The sequence below is a fragment of the Protopterus annectens genome, chromosome 4.part1, assembly GCF_019279795.1.
Source record: "Protopterus annectens isolate FY-2018-M chromosome 4.part1, PAN1.0, whole genome shotgun sequence".
NCBI lineage: Eukaryota > Metazoa > Chordata > Ceratodontiformes > Protopteridae > Protopterus > Protopterus annectens.
This window is the reverse complement of record NC_056734.1, coordinates 628,683,684-628,700,177: the sequence shown is the minus strand read 5'-3', so window position 1 is coordinate 628,700,177 and position 16,494 is coordinate 628,683,684. Positions and strand designations below refer to the sequence as shown.

The following is a 16,494-nucleotide window of genomic DNA, read 5'->3' as shown; positions in this document are numbered from 1 at the left end:
CTAAGCAGTGGACTTTCATTCTCCTCCATCAAAATCCATGCCTCAGCCATTTCTGCAGAGTACAACACTGATCCTCCTTTAGTCTTTCACCCTCTCTTAAGACAGTTCCTCAGAGGGGCTAAGAATATAAAACCCCCACGGAAGCAACCAGTACTTGCTTGGGACCTCAATTTAATTCTAGAAAAACTAACCCTGCCTCCTTTTGAGCCAGCTGCTTCAACAGATCTGCAATATTTGTCATGGAAAACAGCCTTCCTTCTAGCTATCACCTCAGCACGCAGGGTTTCGGAACTACAAGCCCTCATGGCTGTGCAGCCTTTCATCATTTTCCATCAGGACAGAGTTTCCTTACGAACGAATCCTTCATTTATGCCAAAGGTAGTATCCAGGGTAGCCTTGAATCAAGCTATCCACTTACCTACCTTTTACCCTAATCCACAAAACAAAGGGGAGAGGCTACTACATTCCTTGGACATTCACAGACAGCTTCGTTATTATTTGGACAGAACAAAGCCTTTCAGAAAATCAGAGCAACTCTTTGTGTCCTATGCTCAAGGGAAGCCTATTTCAAAACAGACAATCTCAAAATGGATAGCCCACTGCATACGCTTTTGTTACTCTCTTCATGGTAAAACTGTACCTACAGGCATCAGATCTCACTCCACAAGGGCCACAGCTACCTCTGCAGCTTTCCTTAGGGGGGTTCCTACCAAAGATATTTTGGAAGCAGCCACTTGGAGTTCTGTACATACTTTCTCCAAGCACTATCACCTACCATTATACTCCAAAACTAGAGCGGGCTTTGCCACTGCAGTCTTGCAGGGCAACCTGGCTCCACCTAGTTCCACTTAGTGCCTACCACCCCTTTATTAGCTTTGGGATTCTACCCATCTGTTATGACTGCAGCTGTATGCACGATGAACATAGTACAGTTTTGTGCCTACCATAAATGTAGATGTTCGAGTGCTAATACAGCTGCAGTCCAGGTTTCCCTCCCTCCTTCCCCTCTTGGGACAGGCCTTATGGCTAACACCTCCTCATACAACCTCATTGGGGTATTCTTTTATGGTGTATTTGCTTGCAACTACTGTTTTTGATTACATTGCATTTGCTTTACTACATAAATTTATGTTTTGCCTTCCTTCTGGGGGCACCTGACATCTGGGGCAAGAAAAACTGAAGAAAATGGCGTTGGCTGGTTCTTTTATACCCCTGTCGCACTGATGTCAGGGAAGAAGCGACGACAACCGACGCTAGACCTAGACTTTGGAATTTGGCCGACCGAGGACCTCCTGACGGCAGGAGAACCCATCTGTTATGACTGCAGCTGTATTAGCACTCGAACATCTACATTTATGGTTGGTACAAAACTGTACTTTTTCCTCTAGAGAAGTGAGGAAAATTGAGTGCTGTAGTAATTTATAGCTTATTTAGTGCTTACAACGAGTTTTGAACAAGTGCTGAGCTCAAAGAAACAGATTTGATTGCTAAAACTAAAAAAAAAAAAAACTGGCTAGTTCTAAGGGAAAAAGAGCAGACTTTATGGCACCGTGAATACTTTATGCATCACCGCTTAGCTAGGGTTAGTGTTTTTTTTTTTTTTTTTTTTTTCTATCTAGTGAATATTATTTACAGGTGTTTCAGCACTGAATATTATTTAAGGGTGTGGAATGCGACCCCGGCAGATGCGTCGGGGGGACCAGGAAGGTAAAACATAAAAGAAGGTAGATTTCTGAAGAAATATGAGACTTGTATGGAAGGCTTGAATTCAGTACTAGGAGCTTGGAAAAAATTTGTATATTTCACAAGGTACAACAGCTGGGCCAGACTGAACAGAAATTGTATCTCACAAGAGCATGCATATTTAATTGAAAGTGGAATAAAATGAAAATGGAGTTTATAACTTGGTAGAAATGAGAGAGAGATGGGAAAAAGGTAGTAAGAATTTTGTATCACAGAACAAGAAGTGCTGCACGAGTTCAAAAAGGTTGCTTTTAAGGAACTATTTTTTGATAACTTCAGTGCACAAAAACCTATAGTGGTATTAGAGAGATTTCAGAAAGTTCATAAAAATGTATATAAAACACAGGAATGTGGAATCCAAGAAAAGGTACAAGTGGAAATATTTATAGAAGAATTATGGAGATATATATAGAATAATTAACCATTAAATTTAAAAATTAAAATGAATTTAAAAAAGACATTGAATTAAAGTTTCAGGTAGATTCAGTTGTCATAGCACTAACGTTGTTTATGCTCGTTTCTGCACACAATGCCACAGTTTCTACATTGACAAGGTATGTAGAAAATTATCAGACTGGATCAAGAAACACACAAGAGCAGTAAGACACACAAGTTGCAAGAATGCTCTTGCCAAACGCAATGCAATGTTGTTGGATACTTCAATGGCAATTTCTGCTCATTGCATGAGCAATGCCGGGACTTAATGAAAACTTGAATTTAAAATCCAGGCTTAGATGTTACAGATAGAAACCATCACCTAACTTATTGTTTATGCAAGAAGTTTTAGCAGTACAAGGTCTAACAATTTCTTAAAGTTTCTGCATTCGGCTTTAGTTAAGTTACTGTTTTATTTAAAGCAGTCTAGCAACAGTTTCCATTGGTCAGCCGCTATTTGAATATGCACCCATACATCCAATGCCTTATTATTCATGCCACTCTTCCTTGTTACTTTACATTAGTTAATGTCCATGAATCATTTTAAAATGTTTTTGGCAGTTCTAGAATCTCTAAATGTTATTTTTTATCAGTGTCTCTCTCCCCAATTTGTCATTTTCTGATGAAGTTCTATTAAATAAAGAATGAAAGCTCTAAAATATCACAGGTCCAGTGTCCTTTCTCAAAGGGTCTTAGAAGTTTTCTTAGTTTACATAGTCTCTCATGATCATGATCTTGTGTTTACTCACTAATTACTAGTGAGCTTAACCTTTCTTAGGATTTTTTTCTCATGTAAATATGTATATACTGTGGAATGATCAACCATCTTCATATAAGATCACAACTTCGGTGATAAGAAACACTATAAATGCATCCTTGTATGTTGATCTTCTATTCTCTATCCATTAATCTCTAGTGTTTTCTTTCTTAGGTTTGTGTGTGACCTTAGTACCTGTTAATATAAACTAATAGTTGTATCTAGTTTAGTCTTGTATTAAGTTTTCTTTCCCTAATAGAATACATAATATAAAATCCTAGGCTTGTAATATGTTATAAAGATTTGTAATACACCATTTCTAATGCAGATGTCTTAGTCTTGTTCATCTATTCTTAGATAAATATTTCTTTCCCTACTGAAATATAAAATATATAATCTTAGGCTTGTAATATTTTTTAAAACTTCTTATGTACCAAATTCTACTGTTAATGTCTTTGTTTTGACCTTTTATGTTGTTGTAATTTGTGGAGCTTATCTCCTCGGGCCTCCACTGAAAATGGACATATATCCAGCTGGACTAGCCCAGTCAACAAATGTAAAATAAAATAAATATATTTATAGAAGACTTGATTATGATGGACTAGAGCCAAGTGAGATTCAACAATTAATAGATATGATAGGAAGAGATGAGATTAAAATGTTAATATATAATAAATTGACAGGGAATTCTCCAGGCACAGATGGTATTCCTGTGTAAGTTTGGAGGAAAGAAAGTGATAAAGATGTGGAAGTTTTTTTTTTTAACGGTATTGTAAATTGTGGGATATCGGCATCTCAGAAGAAAACTCTGGTGGCTGTATTACCCAAAGAGGATAAAGACCCTTCTGAACCAGCTTATAAGACCCATTTCAATTTTAAATCATGACTATAAGGTTTTGTCTGTATAAACTAAGAGAATGGCAAATGTGTTGCCAGAATCAATAGATATAGATCACCGTAGTTTTGTGCAGGAGAGAGAACCATTTGACAATACTAGAACAATGATGATCCAGAGGGAAGCACAATATAAGAAAGTGCCACTGTTGGTGGGTCATGATGCAGCAAAGCATTCATTAGAGTCATCTGGGATTTTAGGAATAGGGCAATGGCCACATTTTTATTTGTTGATAGAGTAATAGACTTCATTAGGAGAATGTATTGAAGGTTCAGAGGCAAGAGTTCCTGTCTGATCAGCTGTGTTTGAACACAGGAACAAGACAGGGTTGTCCTTCTTCCCCTTTTCTGTTTGCTTTACAGTAATAGCTATTAGCAGAGAAAATAAGGGACTCAAACTCAGTAATATAATTGGTATAGTAATCAAAAATGTTTATTTATTCACAGATTATTTTGTACTTGATAAATCCAGAAAAAAGATATTTTGATGTTGTGGAACATTTTGAGGTAATTGCATGCTTTTCAGGATATAAAATAAATGAAGATGAAGGCTATATGAACTGGTAGAATTCTTCTTTTGGCTTTTCCCGGTTAGGGGTCGCCACAGCGGAACTCCGGTCTGCTAATGATTGGCAGTAGATTTTTACAGTGCTGAGGTGCCAGCTCAACACCCATTAATGCATGTCTTTAAAATGCCACTCAACCACACGGAGGACATGCAGACTCCACACAGAAGGTGCTCCAGCCAAGAATCGAATGGGAGAACCTCTTACTGTGAGGCGACAATGCTACCCCGCTGCACCACCGCAGCTTATGAACTGGTAGAGTAATACCCATATTTTGGGGTCATGAAGTATTTAGGTGTATGAATTAAAAAGCATTCTGTTATGAGTGCTAGAGATGTGAGAAGATACTAAACAAAATATGATACAAACATAATGGAAAAATTGAAAAGCTGGAAGCTCTTGACGATGGATATGGATAGTAAGATATACGCAGTGAAAATGTTTCTAGTTCCTTTAGTTTTATTTACAGATTAGGCATATGTTTATCAACCAGAGAAGTTGTGTACTACAACTAATAAAGAGTTGAAGGAATTATTTGGAGAGAAAGAGGACAAGAGATAAACTAAATAAATTAATTCTCCCCGTAGAACGAGAAATTCCTGATTTGAAGGGATATTTTAGCGTGACACAGTTAAGGCTTGTATACATAACACAAACAGAAGGTTGTAATTTAGGGTCTATATTAAATCAACAAACGCTTAAAAAAGCGAATGCTGATTTATCGACCCCATGTAAGCGAAAACTTACAATCCCGAACACTTGGAACAGCTGTTCCATAAAAAAAAAAAATAAAATAAAAACTTCAATACATTACATAAAGTGGGGAGCTTCGCCCCCCACACCCCCCTACTTAAATATACCAACTCTGAGATCACACTACAGTGAGGAAAATGGCAAAGTAACGGAGGCGGCCAAGTGATTTCTTTCCCAGGGGAAAGAAATTGCTTATGTGCCGTTTTGCTATTTTGCTGTTTTGTGCTTTCAAGTTCGATCAAGATGCATTCAAAGGATTGCATCTTCGGGTATATAATAGGAACCCATAATTTATAGGCCAAAGGGATAATGCTGAAATTGGTGGTGAAGTTAGAGAAGTAATGAGAGAATAGGAATTTGGGTGCAGGTCCTTAAGAGAATAACCACCATACAGAATATGGTATGTCCGCGGTAGTGGTGCTGCGGTAGCATTGTCACCTCACAGCAAGCCATTGTCTCGTTCGATTCTCAGCTAGAGCGTCTTCTGTGTGGAGGCATGCGTGAATGGGCGTGGCTTCATTGAAGGTTGTGCGTCAGGGCTGGTAACTCGGCACATAAAAATCCACTACCAAACATTAGCGGACCGGAGTTCCGCTGTGGCGACCCCTAACCGGGATAAGCCGAAAGACACAACAGAATATGGTATGTCAAGCAGATAAATATAAAGGAAAGGTACAAAATAAGCAATTTTTTGATGCCCCAAAAAGTTTTTATACGGAACTATGAAACAAAGCAAAAAGAAACGCACAAAAAAACGAAGACGTACACACATTTTGGAGAAATATTTATGAAGACCCTGTTGAACATAACAAAAATGCTGGATGGATAGAAGAATAAAGAGAAACAGTAACTAGTTCTAATTTAGAGGATATGAAATGCAATGGAGTAGACGCAGTACCTAACTTATAATTAACGGTATTAACATCTTTACACAAAGATTTAGCACTGCGTAAGAATTACTTCTTTGCATGTCCTGAACAGACACAACTTGATTAACAACAGGTAAAATGATACTATTCCTTAAGAGTGAACCTACAAGCCATCTTAAGAGCTATAATTCAATTAACAAGTCTACTGATAATGTGCAGTTATAATTATAGCCAAATAGCTTGTCTTCTGAAAATATACAGGTATATACTAGAATCAGTATGGAATCGATGCATAGTTTACAGTCCTTTAGAAAAAAATCTGTTATGATAATAGAACAAATGGGCAACCAAAGTAAGTCATATGGAACAAGGTATCATTTGTTGCTAAATAAAGCCATGATAGAGAATTGTAAAAAGTAGAGGAATCCAAGTACAGCATGGATAGATTGCAAAAAAACATTCAACAGCATCCCACATTCTTGGATAAAACAATGCTTAGAAGTGTTGAGATTAACTCCACATTGATCAGTTACTTAGCAGTGACCATGAAACAGTAGCAGACCATTTTATAGTTAAGTCATGGCAAGGGAAAATTATAATCACAGGGATAAAAGTTCAAAGGAAAATATTCCAGGGTGATTCTTTGTCGCACTACTGATGTTCTTCATGTTTCACTGTTGCAGTCATTACATTTGGGTAATCCTACTGGCAGGTTGCCCTCAGTCGGCCTGAATTCCAAAGTCCTGGGTCCTGCGTCGGCCGCTGTCGCTCCTTCCCTGACGTCAGGTCGTCAGGGGGTATAAAAGATGCGGCCGATGCTATTTTCTTTAGTCTTTCTTGCTGCGCGGTGCCTGAAGCAGAAGCAGTTCACAAGTGCCGGTCGGCCGACTCCTGAGATTTTCGAATTCGATTTTCAGATCCGAAGTCTTTTATAAAACTAAGTACCCCATTCGGGAAACTTTTTTTTTGCTCCAGACCAATGTCAGAAAAAGTTAATAATTGTATTTCTTGTGGGAAGCAAATACCTCATAAGGACTTTCATTCTTACTGTATTCCTTGCCTAGGCCCTGATCATAACTTTCCAGGTTGTCAGTTTTGTGCTAGATTTAACCAACGCACTATTAACCATTTGTATGATTTTGCATTAAACTACTTTGGACGCAGGTTTAATTCTCCAGAAATGTCATCGTAAAGCCATCCGACTACCGGAGTTCACAAAAAAACGCAAAGAAAAAGAAAGACAACCGAGGCCCAAAACTGACGACTAAGCTTATCCTAAACCAGTCGCCAGCTCGCCGGTTCTCAGTGAGGCGCTTTTGCAGCCCCTGACGCCTGCTACTTTAGAGTCGCAGGCTGCTACCGAATCCCATGTGGAGTCGGCTATGCCGCGGAAAACTCAAGGTATTGGAGCCTCTGACGCTATTCCTTCAGATGGATCCGGAGCCGCTGAGCAGGCACCGGCTTCTGAAGGTGTATTCAGACCTAAACATCTATGCATTAAACTGACTTCAAAGGCAAAGACTAAAGCACCTTCAAAGGCAAAGAAGCAAACTCAAGAGCCACGTGGACAGGCCTCCATGCTCAAAAAGCAGATGCTCAAAATGGCCGAAGACTTGATTACCTTGATCAGGAGTTCCCATCCCCCTCCTGATAAGAGGCCTAGGCAAGAGACTGATTATGAATCTTCAGATCAGGTTTCCATTTCTTCTGATTCCTCTTCTGATCAGGAATATTCTTTTCTCCCCCATGAGGATTCTGATGCTGAAGAATCTATACCTTCAGCTTCTCCTCCTGAGGACTGTTCTTTTGGGGAAACCTTACATACCATGAGGGAGCATTTCCACTGGGAGAGCCAAGATTTTTCAGAATCTAAAAAAAGGCTCGGGGATTTCCTGTTACTACCTCAGCACAAGCCGCTAGCCCCTGTTAAGCCTGACAGATATTGCAGGGTTCCTGACTCACATAAATTCCTTTTTAAAAACCTTGCTGCAGACCCAGAAACTATTTCTCAGGGTCCCAAAGGAGTTAAGGTTTCCACTGCAAAAAAACGTACCCTGTCTAACAGGGATTCTAGGGCACTGGATAGATGGGGAAAAAAGGTTTACACATCTGCTACCTTGGCTATAAGGGCCTTAAACTGTCAGTTTCATATGCTCAAATATCAGGAACATGTCATGGCATTGCTTAAACAGAAAATGTCGTTAAACTCTGAATGTGCATAAAACAAGGAAATGCAGGATATATTGCATGCAGCTGAACAAGTTGGAAAGCATGCTTTGCAATGTGGTTTTGATTCTTTAGAGGCCTCCTGCAGGGCCGTAGTTACAGGTTCTGTAATTAGGAGGCATGCTTGGTTAAAGGAACAAAATCTGCCTGATCATGTTAGTTAAATTACTAGATGCACCTTTACAGCATGATACTTTGTTTGGTGTTAAGGCAGAAGAGGTGATAAAGAAAATGGAGGACAAAGCTAAATCTATGCAAACGGTCAAAGATTTTTTACAAGTACAGCCAACTAGGTTTAGTAGACACTGGCCAACAAAGAATTGGTCCTTTCCAGTTTCAGACAGACCTCAAAGGGGCAGACCCAGACGCCCTAGAGGCAGATCCCAGGCGCAAGGTTCATTCTGCTCAAAGCAATGGGGGGCCTCTACCTCCAAAGTTGGAGAAGACAAATCACAACCATTCAGGAAACAGTCCCAATGACTTCCCCCTGCCTGCACCAAGCACTTATCTCCTGGCAGCCCCCCTCGGGGGAAAATTAGCACTTTTTTCACAAAATTGACACATTATAACCCAGGACAAGTGGGTCTTAAATATCGTGTCACAAGGCTACAGGTTCCATTTCCATACCCTGCCAAAAGCAAACGGCTGGCCAGATCTGCCAAAAAATCAATGGGCAGAGGCACAAAAATAAGTCTCATCCCTCATGGACATGGGGGCCATTCATCTAGTACCAGAGCAAGAGCAGGTACAAGGATTTTACTCAAGACTTTTCTTGGTACCCAGAAAGGACAAGGCCTGGAGGCCAATACTGGACCTATCTATTTTGAACACATTCCTGGATATTCCAAAATTCAAGATGTTGACTTTGCAGCAACTTCTGCCCAGGCTGGGCAAGAATGCTTGGCTTGTGACTTTAGACCTAAAAGAGGCATACCTGCATGTCCCAATCAGACAAATATGCAGAAGATACCTCGGATTCAAGGCTGGCTCAATGCATTACCAATTCTCTGCACTGCCCTTTGGCTTATCTACTGCGCCCAGGGTATTTACAAAGTACCTGGCACTAGTAATCGCATTCTGCAGACAAAGAGGAATACAAATATATCCTTACTTGGGCGACTGTCTAATTCAAGCAGAGAACAAGGACATTCTTGTACAGCATCTGGCATTTGTGAAAAGACTTCTAACATGCCTAGGGTACACAGTCAACGAAAAGAAATCAAAACTAGTACCCTCTCAAGAGATAATATTCCTGGGTGCAAGCTTAAATACAACTGCCCAGATGGCTTATCTCACGCCAGACAAAGGCAACTGACTACCTATTTCAAAATGCTGGCAACAAAGGCCCAGTTATCTGCAAGAAAAATTCTGCAGGTTTTGGGCTTCATGGCATCCTGCATCCTACTAATTCCATATGCAAGACTGCATATGAGAAAACTTCAATGATACCTAAAAAGTGTTTGGACTCAACATTGCCACAGCCTGGAAACTATGATTACTCTCATTCCCTGCCTGCAGCAGGAGTTTCGATGGTGGGCACAGGCTTGTCACCAAAACATGGGACAGCCATTCACATTACCCCCCAGCCAGGCCAACACTAACAACGGATGCATCAGATTATGCCTGGGGGGCCCAGATGGCAGGAAGATGCATTCAGGGCGCATGGACCTCAAACCAAATGCATCTACATATCAATCAAAAAGAGATGCTAACAGTTCAAAATGCCCTGACAGTCTTCAAGGACCTACTGCATCCAGGACAACTACTGATAAGGACAGACAACACCATGGTAATGTGGTATATAAACAAGCAGGGGGGGCACTCATTCTTACCCTCTTTGCAGACTAGCCATGACTTTGTGGGACACAGCATTGACTTACCAAGTGCACCTGCAGGCACAATTCCTGCCAGGAGGGAAAAATACTCTGGCAGACTACCTAAGCAGAAACCTCATGGATCCCCACGAGTGGCACCTGGATCCACAAATCTTCAGCATAACAAGGAAATGGGGATGCCCAGACATAGATCTGTTTGCCTCCCATCACAACTGCCATCTAAAAAGATTATGTACAGGGATTTATCACAGACAAGCATGGAAAGTGGACGCCCTATCTTTCAGCTGGAAAAACCTATCAGTATACGCATTTCCCCCTCTGCCTCTCCTCACCAAGGTACTCCTAAAGGTCAGACAGGAGAAGCCAAGGATGATACTAATTGCCCCAGACTGGCCCTGCCAGTACTGGTATCCAATACTAAGGAGCTTGTCTCATTGCCCAGCTTGGACCTTGCCTCAGATACTTCATCTACTGTCCCAGCAAAACAATCAGATCCTGTACAGCCAACTCAGGACTTTAAACCTGGCAGCATGACGGATAATGTAGTCATTCAAAACACATCTCTCAGTAAAGCTGTGATGGATGTCATTTTGGAGGCCAGAAGGCCTAGTACTTACAAAATCTTATGCTGGAAATGGAAGAAATTTTGTGTTTGGAACCAGGCACAAAGGAGCTGATACAGCTGTGCCAAATATTCCACAGATTTTGCAATACTTAACTGAGATGCTGGACAAAGGTCTATCTTTTTCATCTGTTAAAATTCATGCCTCTGCCATATCGGCTCATTACAATACAGAACCACCAGTTTTTTTCTCATTCTTTACTAAAACAGTACCTTAGAGGAGCCAAAAACTTAAGGCCTCCAAGAAAATCACCAATGCCTGCATAGGACCTCAACTATGTCTTGGAAAGACTCACCTTACCTCCTTTTGAGCCAGCTGCTACTGCGGATATAAAGTTCTTATCTTGGAAAACAGCTCTGCTCCTAGCAATAACTTCTGCAAGACGAGTTTCAGAGCTTCAGGCACTCATGGCTGTGGAACCTTTTATCATTTTTTATCCAGAGAGGGTCTCTCTGAAGACAAAACTCCGTATATATCAGCAACAAAACTACAGCAACACTAAGGTAAAACTTAAGTGTTTTACTACATATCGAACAATTCAATAATCAGACCGGTTTCAGCCTAACATGGCTTTCCTCAGTGGAACAAGAAAAGTACAAACAGGAAATGATGCACAAATGCAGGTTTAAATAAGGTCCATAGACCAATGAGTTGCTTCCAAAGGATTTTAGGCATGCCCATAATTCTGCCTGAAAGAAAAACTGGAAGGAAAAATACCAACTAGAAAATAAAAAGTAACAAGTAAAAAAATAGATAATCCAAATAGCAAATATGGTAATAAAACATAAGTATGATACATTCAATACTGGATTTATTAATTGGTTATAAATTATCATTTAAACCAGGAGAAAATAGTGCCCCTAGCTTGATAATCCCGTATTTCTCTCTCTGGTTGAGAATGGAATGCCATCCCTGTTTCTTGGATCTGTCACCCAAAATTTTATCTACAATACAAAATTGAAAAGCCATGTTAGGCTGAAACAGGTCTGGATTATTGAATTGTTCGATATGTATTAAAATACTAAGTTTTACCTTAGTGTTGCTGTAGTTTTGTTGCTGATATATACTGAGTTTTGTGCTGGCATTTTTTCAGTTACTGATAGTTTGTTTTGCCTTGCACTTGGATCCTACTTGCAGGGCTTTTCTCTTTCTCTCTGAAGACAAGAATGTAGCCACAACTCAAACATCTACATTTATGGTAAGTGTACACAACTGTACTTTTTGTCTTGCCCTTAACCCATCAAGCTGTTTACTTAACAGATTAGGCTGTGGTTACCATTTATATCCTATTTACTTCTGTTATATCATATGAACTTCTGTTAATAGCCTTGTTGCTTTATCAAACTTCTAACATTTTGGGTCTTAATTGACATTCTATAATCTATTTCTTTCATCAGTCTTAATATGTCTATCCACATCTGTTAAGTCAAGCAACTCTTCTCTTAGCTCATTTTCTTCTAAGGTGAGGGTGCATTCTTTGTTCTGTGTTACCTACTTGCATTCTACAGAAAGTTCCAGAATTTTCCATATCTGGGTGCCTTTGCCAGTATTTCTCTTCAGTTGTCTTTGGACCTGCCTTTTCTTATATTGATTAGTTTTACTTTCTCCTTTGCAAAAGTATTGTACCTTGTCAGATCTCTCTCTTTCCCATGTCCTTGTTTATTTTCTTCTGTACGGTTGAATATACTTAACTTTAAGGTAAGTAAAAATTTCACAGAATATTGTATTAAACTGATGCAGTTAGTGCTGTATGCTTTATGCAAATGGTGTTATGTTCGTCTAAAATTTGTAATGTCAAAAGTATGCTGTATGTGGAAAATGTATTATTATTTTGTGTACGGTTTTCCTTTTATATTTATCTATACTTTTTCCTAGATCTATGTCCGAACAGGTATTTGTCATGGCGGTTGTGAGCCATTATGTGATAATGTAAACACGCAAAGAGTACAGTGTTCAAATCCCAGGTAAGGCCAGTTCATTTTACAGATTTCTGTAGTTCCCTTTCTCTAAAGGAGTTTTTTTTTTAAAAAACTTTTGGTGAAATGTGTTTTCGGTGAATTGTGTTTTTGGTGAAATGTCCTAGATCCATATATATATATATATATATATATATATATATATATATATATATGTGCAAAATTGTACATATGAATTAATGGAGAAAGTATTATACAGTACAAGATTAGCAATACAAAAAAGTACACGTATAAGAATACTTTAAAATGTACATGCAAAATGTGTATTAGAGAATTTTCCCTAGAATTTAGGGTAGAAAGTAGTAGAAAGGTAATAAATCCTAACTTTAAGGAGTAAGTTAGTTAGGAGGAACAAGAAACGCCAAAGTGGTAAGAAACACCAAGTATACAGCAGTAGCAGCAAAAATGCAGTCACAATACACACATCCAATACACACATCAAGGATGGTATTATTTTTTGTAGTGTAATATTTTGAATGACCACTAGATGGCTTCAAGTTCTAAGCTTTGGATAAAGAAAGAAGTTTATTTCTTAATTCTATTTTTATTAGTTAGTACATTGGTATATAAATAATTTTTAAACAAGTTTTTTAACAAGTATTAAAGCAATGGATTTTAAACAGTGGACAATATAAGTTAATAATTAATTTTGGAATAATTCAGACATATTTTTTAAGCAAAGGTGTTGGAACAAATGTATATTTATTTGTTGTAATACATTTTCAATCAACTCATCCTTCAATTAATTAATCAATTAGAGACACTATATAAGGAATGTTAAGGGAGCTCATTAGTATTCATTCATCTGAGGAAGTGTGCATTCTGTAAACGAAAACGCAATGGATTTTGAAAAGCGTTCATGTGGATGTGTATTGTGACTGCATTTTTGCTGCTACTGCTGTATACTTGGAGCGTTGAATAAACCCCAGGACACTAACAACTTGTTCCTGTGTTTTCCGTATTTTGAAGTTTATTAGTTAGGAGGAAGATATACCCTTACTCCTTTAAAGAATAATTTTAAGATCAAATGGAACACTTGGCAAACAGACAAACTAGTGTTTGTGTGTGTGTGTATGTATGTATGTGTAGAAGATTTTGTGAGGTGTCTGGTTTACAGTAAGATATTACATCTAGTCATGTACTCATGCTACTTAATTAAAATTTAGGCTCTAAACGCTAGCGTTTGCATTCTTTATTAACGACTTATGTCTGGTCTGTGGCAGAGGGTTAGACCCTGAGTATAATCCAGGTAACTGGAGATTGATAAGCACTAGAGTAGCTGACTGGTGGCTGAGTAAAAATGAGGGACTCGGTCTTTTGAGGGAGAGAGGGGAGGGACAGATGTTTAGGAATGAAAGCTTCTTTTGAGCTACTTGGCGAAGACTAGACTGTGAGACATTTGCCTGAAAGGGGGTGGGGCTTATGTGGGCTTACATCACTTCCAAAAATGAGTGACAGTGCTGTGCAACACCCATTGCATGCCCAACCCCAACATCAATGGGCACGCATGGAGAAAAATGGTAGGGTATAAGTAAAAACTCCATTCCCCTTTGTGGCTTATGGTATGCTATTTATTCTACTGCTTAACTGTTTTTTATTCTACTGCTTAACAACTGTAATGGGGACACTTTCTGTACAAATGATGCCCAGAAACTACTGTACGTAATTTCTGTGGAAGCACAGTCTGTGGTCAGAAGTAACCATGGCATAGACTTAATTTTTGTTGACATTGACAGCGTTAGTGTTTCAATAGAGCAGCACATTTCCCTTTAATGCTGAGACACTTAGAAAGCTGCCATTTCTAGTCTCACTGCAGATCCTTGGATTCACTTTGCCATTGTCAGCACTGTGAGGCAGTGTAAGGGTGTTATGGAGGTGTTGTCCTTCATGTATGATTTTGCACCATGGTCCCATATGCCTAAGTTAGTAGTAGCTCTAGTGGATGTAAAATATATTGTGCCACTTGTTAAAAACAGTAGGGGTAGCATTGTTAAAATATTAGCACAAAGGTCAAAAATGTAAGCACATAACATAAGTAACTGTAAATCAAAAGCAAAAAATAGTTTTTATAAGTAAGGAGAAGAAAAATTGTTTTACGAAGGTTCGAGAGGGGACTCTTCCAAAGCACCTGCAGGCACATGACAACCATCATAGAAGACTTACTCATTGCCCAGACATTTCAGTACAAATCTTGTCGTTCATTAAAAGAACCCAAGTGATCTTATATTATCTCATCCAACCACTTTGAATGCTGAGGTTTTCTCCATTAAGAGCATCTGATTTGACATACTAACTTCTTTCCAAGTGCTCAAGCTCTTTCCTACTTCCACAATGCACTTGTCTCCTGTGCACCACCAGATCTTATTTGCTGCTTCTGCAAATAAGACATCTCATCAGTCTCAGATAAGTGTTTCCATTTCTGCCTTTTTAAGTTTTTCTTCATAGGTGTCTCTCCTTTTCCTTTTCTACCTCCTTCTTGTGGATTTACATAAAAACATATATATCTTCTCCACAAAGACAAAGAAAACAAGGACAAAGAGTAGGACAAGAGAATATCAGAGGATTCTTAACTCTGGACTTCTGTCTCCAAAATTCCCTGCACTCACCCTTCACCAGTGATCTCAGCTCAAATGACTTTGGCACCAGCAGTCGCTTCCCAGAAAGATGGCCAGCAGATGTCTGTCTGCAAGGAAGCTTTCTATGTTCCTTCTCTGCAATTCTTATTCCTCTTCATTTTTTTAGATCTACTGCGTCAGTCAGGAACATTACAGATTTTAACATGAAAAGGATGAAGAGAGCCTTCACAAAGGCTCAGATTGATATTGGTGTCATTATATCCCCTTAAGTATCTGAAGTAGTTTGGTTGACATCAGGACTTCCCAGGGAGAAGCTCCTTCTCCGTATGAGTTTTGGTACTGGTGGTTTCTGAGCTGCTGTATTTCCTGGAGCTTTGTACGTTAACACCAGCAGGATTGGATACCTTGGTACCAGCTCTGAAGAGACCAATTCACTCAACTCTGATTTCTTCAGAGTTGGAGTTTCTGTGCTTACCTCTCGATCCTAGATCTTTGACAGTCTTTGGCACAGACTCATTTGGTACGTCTTCCTGTGTCAGTCTGACTGGCATTCAAGGCTTTGGATTTGATTTCAGAGTGGAGCCATCCAGTTTATTTGCATCAGTGCTTCCATCATCTGTACCACTCCATTGGCTAACCACTTCTTTCAGGATCAACACAAAACCAACACTGAGCTTTTGGTGCTGACACTCTTAGTGTTCATTTTCAGATTTATTGAGGGGATCATAGCTTGTCCTTCTACACAGATGGGAGAAACACCATTGCCTTTGTCTCCATTCTCAGCACCCTTTAGTCATCCGCCTTTTCCTACTTATCATCCTTCACATGGGAAGGACATGTGTGAAGGTCTTAAGCAAGTCCTGTATGAGGGTTGTCATGGGTCTGCAGGTGCTTTGAGAGTCCCCTCTTGAACCTTTGTAAAATTATATGTGCAAGAGAAGGTTCATTGACTCCCTTATGGAGTACCTCACTCCAAACATTGATTTCATCGAAGGAGAGTGTCCTTTCCAGAGAATGCCAAACTCAGTGAAATTTTACAGTTAATCCGGTAGAGGGGTATTTGTCCCATCGTTTCAACCCTCCACCCTTTCCATGATGAGTGGGTTCTGTTTGAGGGCTGTAGGTCTGCCTCCTAGGTGATCCTGTTTCACTGGCCACATGATGGACTTGGTGAAGAAGAGGACATAACCAAAACCCATTGTGGTGGTGAGCATCCCACGAAAGCTGGACAAAATTCTTTG

General features: G+C 39.4%; 1 protein-coding gene across 1 annotated transcript in view; it reads left to right on the top strand.

Annotated features, from left to right (window-relative positions):
• PIK3CA (phosphatidylinositol-4,5-bisphosphate 3-kinase catalytic subunit alpha) overlaps window positions 1-16,494 on the top strand; it is a 1,902,358-nt gene that overhangs the window by 644,315 nt on the left and 1,241,549 nt on the right. The window contains exon 9 of the mRNA XM_044070443.1: window positions 12,577-12,665. Coding sequence (XP_043926378.1) covers window positions 12,577-12,665 — 89 coding nt within the window. The remainder of the gene's footprint in view (window positions 1-12,576; window positions 12,666-16,494) is intronic.